This window comes from Puntigrus tetrazona, chromosome 18, assembly GCF_018831695.1.
Source record: "Puntigrus tetrazona isolate hp1 chromosome 18, ASM1883169v1, whole genome shotgun sequence".
NCBI lineage: Eukaryota > Metazoa > Chordata > Actinopteri > Cypriniformes > Cyprinidae > Puntigrus > Puntigrus tetrazona.
The window spans coordinates 17,014,462-17,024,030 of NC_056716.1; the positions used below are offsets into that span (position 1 = coordinate 17,014,462).

General features: G+C 34.2%; 2 protein-coding genes across 3 annotated transcripts; both read right to left on the minus strand.

The window, feature by feature from the left end:
* Positions 1-1,477: 1,477 nt before the first annotated feature.
* Positions 1,478-5,447, minus strand: fam219b (family with sequence similarity 219 member B). Of its 2 annotated transcripts, none has more exons than XM_043263940.1 (6): positions 5,290-5,447; positions 4,323-4,392; positions 4,160-4,253; positions 3,167-3,241; positions 3,032-3,074; positions 1,478-1,627 (listed from the first exon to the last, which is right to left on the minus strand). In XM_043263940.1, the coding sequence occupies exons 1-6, from the start codon at positions 5,329-5,331 to the stop codon at positions 1,493-1,495; spliced, it is 459 nt and encodes a 152-aa protein (XP_043119875.1). In that variant the 5' UTR covers positions 5,332-5,447; the 3' UTR covers positions 1,478-1,492. The 2 variants fall into 2 exon arrangements, with proteins under 2 accessions (XP_043119875.1, XP_043119876.1); XM_043263941.1 differs by having other exon boundaries at positions 5,249-5,387.
* A 1,513-nt stretch (positions 5,448-6,960) lies between these two features.
* On the minus strand, positions 6,961-8,959 carry LOC122362498 (cytochrome c oxidase subunit 5A, mitochondrial). Its single transcript, XM_043263968.1, has 5 exons — positions 8,798-8,959; positions 8,372-8,488; positions 7,706-7,827; positions 7,174-7,296; positions 6,961-7,079 (listed from the first exon to the last, which is right to left on the minus strand). The coding sequence occupies exons 1-4, from the start codon at positions 8,940-8,942 to the stop codon at positions 7,183-7,185; spliced, it is 498 nt and encodes a 165-aa protein (XP_043119903.1). The 5' UTR covers positions 8,943-8,959; the 3' UTR covers positions 6,961-7,079; positions 7,174-7,182.
* Between the last annotated feature and the right edge of the window lie 610 nt (positions 8,960-9,569).

The following is a 9,569-nucleotide window of genomic DNA, read 5'->3' on the forward strand; positions in this document are numbered from 1 at the left end:
ACACACACACACACACACACACACACACACACACACACACACACACACACACACACACACACACACACACACACACACACACACACACACACACACACACACACGCATACATACACACACACACTCACACACACGCACACACACACACACACATACATACACACACACACACACACACACACGCTCACACACGCATACACATATGCACACACACACTCACACACACACACACACACACACACACACACACACACACACACACACACACACACGCACACACACACACACACACACACACACACACACACACACACACACATACACACACACACACTCACACGCATAAACACACACACACACACGCAGTTTCAGTAACACTACTTCTCCAAACACCGCACTGGAGCATCATGGGTAATCTGTGAGTTTCAGATCCCACTTTCATTTTCAGTTCCTTTTTTCAGAGTTTTGAAATCATCAGTCACACACACACACACACACACACACTTGTTAGTGACATCCACTGAACACACACATGCATCGATCTCACAAAAAGCAACCAAATCATATTTCACCCCGCTTTTAATGAAATGTTCATGTTGTGACTAAAGTTAATAAGTGAATATGCTTTTGTAAATTGTTTTTTTCCCGGTCAGTTCAAAGGTGGTGCTTCCATGACCTACAAACAACTGATAGATGAAATCTCATTATTTTCAAACATTACAGCAATGAGAGTGAGATCTTTGGCATTACTACGGAGGCCGCTTTTTATTTAATTTAGAATTTTGAACAAAAAAATAAAATAAAGTAGTAACTTTTGTGCCAAACGATTAATCACAATTAATCCAAAATAAGTTTTTGTTTACATAATAATATGTGTATGTTACATGCATGTATATATATATGTGTATATGTATGTGTATGTATATATATATATATATATATATATATATATATATATATATATATATATATATATATATATATATATATATATATATATATATATATGTATTTATGTGTATAAATTAATATATATGTATATATAAATTAAATACATTAAATACACACCAGTGCATGGGCATATTTACAGGTATATACATTTAAATTATATTTCACATAATATCTAAATAGATTTAATTAACTCTTACATATATACACGTGTGTGTATTTCTATATACATAACATTTACACAATACACAACATACATGTATTATCTAAACAAAAACTTGTGTGCAATGAATCATTTGACAGCACTGCTTTTCTGTTATGAACCCGTGCTGGAAACAAGCCTGCGTTTATTATTCAGAATTATAAACCTGCGGTGCTGTAATATCCTAAAACCGGCCTCACTTTCAAGTATCACTCCTACCTGCTTCTGGTCTCGAGGTGATCTATGATTTGGTGAGAAGGAAGTCCTGGCTCTGGTCTAAGTGTTCAGGACTGTAGTGTGATGAGGTCGGGGTCGGGGTCAGGGTCGGGGTCGAGGTGGAGGTCACTGCACACAGCAGGAGCAGCAGGACGATGAGCTCAGGGCCTTCGGAGGAATCAGGTCCAGGTCCTCGTCGTCGGGGATTTCATCCAGATGATACCCGTCCTTCAGCAGCTGTCTGCTCAGGTCCGGGTGCACCTTTAAAACACCATATATAAACATACAAAAGATATTTTTAGGCCTTTATGGCTCATAAAGCTCAGGTCAAAAGTTTTCACGCCCCCTTTTCAGGTTTTTTTTTTTTTTTTTTAAATAATTTTATTTAATTTTATTTTATTTTTAATTTTATTTAATTTTTTAATTTTATTTAATTTTATTTAATTTTATTTTAATTTTATTTTAATTTAATTTTAATTTAATTTTAATTTTATTTAATTTAATTTTAATTTTATTTTAAATTTATTTTAATTTTATTTTAATTTTATTTTAATTTTATTCTATTTTAATTTAATTTTAATTTAATTTTATTTAATTTTATTTTATTTTTATTGTATTTTAATTTATTTTAATTTTATTTAATTTTATTTAATTTTATTTTAATTTTATTCTATTTTAATTTATTTTAATTTAATTTAATTTTAATTTATTCTATTTTATTTTAATTTATTCTATTCTATTTTATTTTATTCTATTTTATTTTATGTTCATCAATGCTGCATTTATCAGATTTAAACAACAGGAAAAGGGGTAATATTGTGATTTATTTTACTATTTGAAATCATGATTTTCTATTTGAGTATACTTTAAAATATAATTTATTTCTATGATGCAATGCTGAATTTCCATCAGTCATAACTCCAGTCTAAAGTGTCACATGATCCTTCAGAAATCACTAATATGCTGATTTATTATTAGAATTATCAATGTTGGCAAAGTTGTGACGAAAAACTGCAATACTTTTTGTATCAGGATTCTTTCAGGATCTAAAAGGTTATTAAACTTTTTGCATTTGTTTATTTAACAACAGCATTAATTAAAAATATTTTTTTTCTAACAATATAAATCTCTGCCATCACTCCTCATGAATTTAACACATCCTGTGGAATTTCTTTCAAATAACAAAAAAACTAAACAAAACAGAACAGAACAACAATTTACTGACACAAAACTTTTATATTTTTGCAAAGGATTTCTACTTAAAACAAAAAATAAATAAAAGAAATAAGCAGCACGACAGTTTCCATAACTGATAATAAATCAGTATATTAGAATGATTTCTGAAGAATCATGGGAATGAAAACAGATGGAAATTCAGCTTTTCATCACAGGAAGAAACTTAATTTTGCATGTATTAATTATAGATTGTTTTTTGTATTTTACATTGCAATGATATATTACAACATTAATAAAATGTATATGTATATATATATATATATATATATATATATATATATATATATATATATATATATATATATATATATATATATTTACATATACACAATATATATAAAGATTATGAAGGCATGAAATGAACATGCTATATTTAAGGTAACTGTAAGTGATTATTATTTAGTTTGTATGGCCATATCATTAACTCACCTCTGCTGAAGAATATCCAGATGAACAGTCCAGCTCCGCATCACTGATCAAATCAAACAGCAATCAATCAATCAATCAATCAATCAATCGATCAGCAAACACTTCTGTGAGGAATCACAGGACTGCAGCAGGTACCTGTCTGAATCGAGGGAGACGAGTGAATCCTCTCCGGTCTGACTCAGAGCCGCGTATCCTTTATTAAACTTCACACTGAGGAGAAGAACGAGATTAATAACACATAAAACACAACACTTTTCTTCCTCCTGTGCAGTCATATACAGCACAACCATTCATATACGATTACAGATGGTTTTAATTCATTTTTTACATTTAGTTTTCATTCGCGTTTTTAAATATTTTAGCATTTTTTTACATTTTAGATTATTGTAGTTATTTACTTAAGGTTACAATAAACATTACCAAAAAAATTCAACATTCAAAAACTTTTTTTAAAATTAAAATCAAATGGAATAATTAATTTAAAAAAAACAAAAAACATATGTATTTAGAATAAAAAAATATATATATATATATATATATATATATATATATAATATATAGAATAAAAACAACAAAGATACACAACTAAATGTTTCTAAATTTATTTAAAACATAAAGCCAAAAAAAAAATACGATACAATTAATATTTAATAAAAAATTCTTGCATTTTGTCATTTTTTACTTTTTAGTTTAACTTGATTTACTAAAATAACTAAAAGCGGAATAATGAATTTTAAAAAACATAAATATGTATATAGTATAAAATAAAATATAAATACATATAAATATGGAATAAAAACAACAAAGATACACAACAAAATATTTCAAAAATTATTTAAAATATAAAACTAAAAAAAGAAAATGTTACAATTAAGATTTAATAATAATTTGTTGCATTACGTCATTTTTAGTTTTTACTGAGCTTTTATTTTTTTCTTAATTAAATGAAACTAAATGAAAATTCCTTGCAAGTTTAACTTTTTTTTTTTTTTTTTACATTTTATTTCAGTTAGGTTTTATTGGAAGTCACGGCGAACACAACGCCACGCAGTTCAATGCATCAAAACGGCACCGATCTCGAAACACAAGCATCCGCTGAATGCAGTGCAAGCTCCCGGTGAGACTCACGTCTTGGGTTGCCGTCGAGGCTGATGAAGCACAGGCCTCCCTGAAGCCAGTCCTCTCTTCTGCAGAGCTCGTCTCGCCGTGTCTCTGTGCTTCTCTGTGAACACACTCTCTGTGTCAGCACACGCAGATGAAGACACGTGAGATGTGAAGGCTCTGTACTTACGGAGCGTGCTGTGGAAAGCAGGAGCTTTGGACATGATGTACGGCCCTCTCTTCTCCACCGCTTCGGGACTCTAATGAGTGAGATTTCATTCATCAGCACTGCGGTACAGCTTCACACACAACATGCACTGCACTTCATGATCCTTTTGATAGTATCACGTGTGATTTAATTACAGTCGTGGCCAAAAGTATTCGCAGTGACAATTTTTTTAGCGTTCATTCACATTGTTTCTAGATTATGCCTTTGCCAATAATTGCAGAAACAACACTAATAAACACCACAGCAGTTTAAGAGGGACATTTTGCATTTATGTCAATGCCAATACTCTTGATGCATATAGTAATATTATATAAATATATATAAATATTCTATATATATATATATATATATATATATATAGTAATAATATTATATATATAAAATATTATTACTATTGCATTTTGCTTTATTTATATATATATATATATATATATATATATATATTAATATTACATATTATATATATATATATATATATATATATATATATATATATATATATATATATATATATATATTACTATTACATTTTGCATTTATGTCACTGCCAATATTTTTGATGCATACTAGAATGACTCAAAATAGTAATTATATATATATATATATATATATATATATATATATATATATATATATATATATATAATGCTTTATTTGCTTTATTCAACGTATTGAAGTCTGATATCTCACGTGCGCTCATGATTTTATAAAAATCAATTTAATGCGCACCCAGCGCTCGTGCAAGTCTATGAAAATGATCAAACACGACACGATTTGACTGAAATCTCCACGAAACACAGATGACAGTAGTAGTACGCTTCCCTTCGCGGATACACGACTCCCATTTAAGCGAGCGCTCGATGTGTTTCTTCTCTCGTGTTTATTACCGGAGTTTAGCGACACAACGACCGGCCTGAGATGAAATCACCTTCGTCGCGCGCTGCTCTCGGCTCTCCGTCGCGTCGCTCATGTCGGTGCTTCACGATGAAGCTTTAAATGAGAAATCATGTCTTAAATCACACCTTCGACGCTCATGCTAACGCTCATGCTAGCGGACTTTTCAAAACACTGCCGTAAACAGACTCTTCTTCGCCTGACGTCGCGTTCAGGGCGTCCTGCTCGCTGCTGCCGCTCTCAGGCGGCCCGGCGCCACTGCAGGCGCTGCGGATATAGAGATATATATATATAAATATATATATATATATATATCTTTAATATTTCGAATTATTATTTGTTAAAGGCGAGACACTGCAGGAATAATAGCCATCACTTTACGTACCTAGTTAATTGATTACATTGGTAAAAAAGCTTTTTTTGTATTACAAGTGTCCTAAAATATTGTTTAAATATGCAAATGAGGCAGCGTTTAATGAAATATGCGCTATTTTCATACAGTTCTAGAATAAAAGTCTACGATGAAGCCAGTTTCAAAATTCCTACTTTATTTTTTGGACGTATTAAGAGTCAAAAGTTTCATTTCATCGCTCCATAATTTAGAAAATACTTAGAGCGGACAGAAAACAATACATTTTGATAGTTAAAATGTTGCATGTCATCAAGCAAGTAATATAGGAACACGTTTTTCTAAAAGCTTTGGGAGACAGACAGGTGTGTGTAAGTACTGCTGAAGTGGAGGAGAAAAATACCTTTAAAAATATATATTGTATTGAAATCTCAGATAGAGATAGTGCTATCAAGCGCTTCATCCACTTTGGGATGTTTTCTTTCCACTAGTCTGATTTTCTTTCTTTTTTTTTTGAAAAACCAAAAACTCTAAAATCTCAAATTTGACAGATGCATGAAAAAACAGGGGTTTTGCCTGCAGTTTAAAATTTCAGTCAATGTTTTAACAATTGTCTGTCATTTTTAATGTCGGTGTTGTTTATTCATTGTTTTTTAATTGGAATTTAATTAGATCACAGTTAAATATTAAGAGAGGTTACGAGAGTTAATGATTAAAACTAGAACAAATATTTGCCAGTTGGTTTAGAAGAAAATGTACAAAATTCAAATGAAAAAATAACTTGATTTAAGAATGTTTTATATTTTAAAAAACAAAAATGACTTCAGACCCATATATATATATATATACATAGATTGCATTACTGTATAAATATAGTAATATATATATATATATTTTTTTATATTACTGTATGTATACATATATTTTTATGACCGTATGTATAATTTTTTATATTACTGTATATGTATATATTTTTTATATTACTGTATGTATATATTTTTCCTTTTTTAATTTTACTGTATGTATATATTTTTATTACTGTATGTATACATTTTTATATTCCTGTATATATATATATTTTATATTACTGTATGTATATATTTTTTATTTTATTGTATGTATACATATTTTTTATATTCCTGTATATATTTATTTTTCCTTTTTTAATTTTACTGTATGTATACATATTTTTTATATTACTGTACGTATACATATTTTTTTTATACTTTTTGTAGTGCATGCAAAATGTTATACCATGACTTTATGAATGTAACCCTGTCTCCCTGCAAAACGAATATTTCTCAGCACAAACTCATCTCATCCTCATCCGAACACAAAGGAAAACACTCAAACGCATTCAGTATTGCTCCGTTTATTAGGCCCTTTATTTTTACACAGGACGGGACCGAGTTTGACTTCCTGAACGTCGTGCGGTGAGCAGAGAGGCGGAAAAACCCACAGAATTCACAGAAACCCTGAAACACAGACAGAACATCGTTAAAAACCAGCCGAGCTCTTCTCGCCGTCAATGCATTTAAAAAGCACACGGAAAAACAACGAGGAACCAACTTTGAGGAATCAGATTTTATCGATGCCCAGCTCCTCTGGAGTGGAGATGCCCAGCTCCTGCAGCGTGGGTCTGAGCTCCTGGATCACGTACGGGTAGATCTCTTTATGAGAGCCAGACTTATCCTATAGAGAGATAACACAGTTAGTGGTTCACTTCTAATTCATGACAAATGTGCTTCGGTTACTTTATGGATTAAGATTAAATGCAAGGAATGGTTCTGAGATCAGGATGAGTGTGTTTTTCGGGAGAAACGTGTCTCTGTGAATGGGTGCCGTCAGAATGAGAACACCCGGAGACAAATAATCCAGCGTTAACTCAAACATGAGTCCATAATCTATATAATCCAGTGAAAAAAAGCACATCAAAACACACCCATATATTATTCAAGAGCTGCCTTTTCTTGTAAACGCTGCCGGATCGGAGCAGATTTCTCTCCCGATTCAGACCGGGATTAATTAGTTTAATCATTCTGACGGCACCCATTCACGTCCATGCGGACGAAGGACGGCCAGACGACGGCTGCTCTCTCACTCTGACGGCCTCGAGGATGCGGACGGCACTGGCCAGGTCGTTCAGTCTCCTGCAGGCGCGCAGAGCAGAGTCCAGGATCTTCGGCTCCGGAACCAGGTCGTATCCGATCAGAGTGTTCATACCTGCAGAGAAATCAGAGGCGCTTCCTGAGCAGCGAATCGGGGCCATCTCTGAAGCATCAATCCTCGATTAAAGTCAAGCCAAAAAGTATTCAGACGCCGTTCTCACTGTAGTTCATTTATGCAAAACACAACAAACCCAATAATTCTTCATGCATTAAAATGCGGGGCCAGAAATGATCCAGACACTAATGCATTCGTTACCGAACAAAATAAAGCAACGGTTGAGCTAAATCAAGAATTGCGTACTAAGAAGTTAACATCTAACTCGATTCATTACATGAAAGTTATCGGAGATTCATTTATTCATTCATTCATTTGCTCGACACAGATTTCGGGTCATATTTTATCACCTCTTTCTAAACCGCAGCCAATATAAACTCTGATACTGTGTCAAATGTTGAAGGCGTCCGGATAGAGGTTGGTTTGATTGTGCACTTCACCACTGAACACATCTCCTCGACTCGTGAGTGTGTGTGTGTGTGTGTGTGTGTGTGTGTGTGTGTGTGTGTGTGTGTGTGTGTGTGTGTGTTTACTGTACTGTGACCTTTGCGCAGCTCCCAGGCGTCCAGGTCCGGTTTGCTGAAGTACGTGACCCAGCGGGAGTCAAACTCTTCATCCGTCTCCACTTTAGCGTGAGAGTAACATCTGAGAGCCAGAGGAGCTGCGAAACACACTCAGACTGAAAAACCTGACACAACTTAGGCCTGTATGTCAACAACAACACGAGAGGCACGCGTTTCTGAGAGCTCTGTGTGCGAGGCGGGTCGTTACAAGGACAAACACACACACACATATACACATGCATGCATATGTACATAAACACACACATTCGAGCGAGCAGCGAGCGGCTTTAACATCGCGACGCGACGAAATTTAACGGAAGGTCACCGCCATTCTCGGACTGTCGCCGGTTTCCGCGACCGGGTGAAGCTTCGCGGAGCTCGCTGGCGTTCGTGCGGGTTTTCTGTACCTGTGAAGGCGGCTCGTGTTCGGGTCAGAGCCCCGACCCCGCGCAGAACCGCCGCTGAAATCATCCTGCAGCCGCCGAGATCACCGACGAACCGAAACTGCGCTCCGAACGGGACACGGCGCGCACTGATGACGCACGGCGGCATGACGCGGGAGGAAGAGCGCGGGCTTTTCATGTTTATTTATTTATTTTAATTTTTTTTTGTTTGAAAGGAGACACAAAATACAGTAAAGAACAATAAGAAGTCCAAACAGCGACATAAAATCTATATAAACAAAATAAATATGATAGATAAATAAATAAAAGAGTCTTAATCATCCGTTTAATGAAATAAGGAAGCTTAAATTCCACATTAGTTTCTTAAATCGGTATTTGAACCTTAGGATAAGAAATATTTCTCCTGTTAATAAATCTCAGCGCTAGATGGCAGCGGAAACTCAGAAGCGCGCGCGGCGCCTCGCGGAGTGACGTCATCACGCCGAGCACCAGCTCAGCTGCAGAAAAGAGCAGCGCTTTTACGTTAAAGCCCGGTCCTATCAGTCACCAGCTGCTGAATAATCCTCCTGATAGCCCAATTAAACACTTCCGAATCAATCACGAGAGAAGAATATTAATAGGGTGGCTATCTGAACGGAACGGTTCTAGTGCATTATCTTCAGTCGTATAAAGTACCAAAACAATAAACCAAGGAATGAATGCTTAGGGGTTTTATGATGAGCTGGAACTAGAACTAACTAACCCATCATTAACTAAACTTAATAAAGTAAAATAA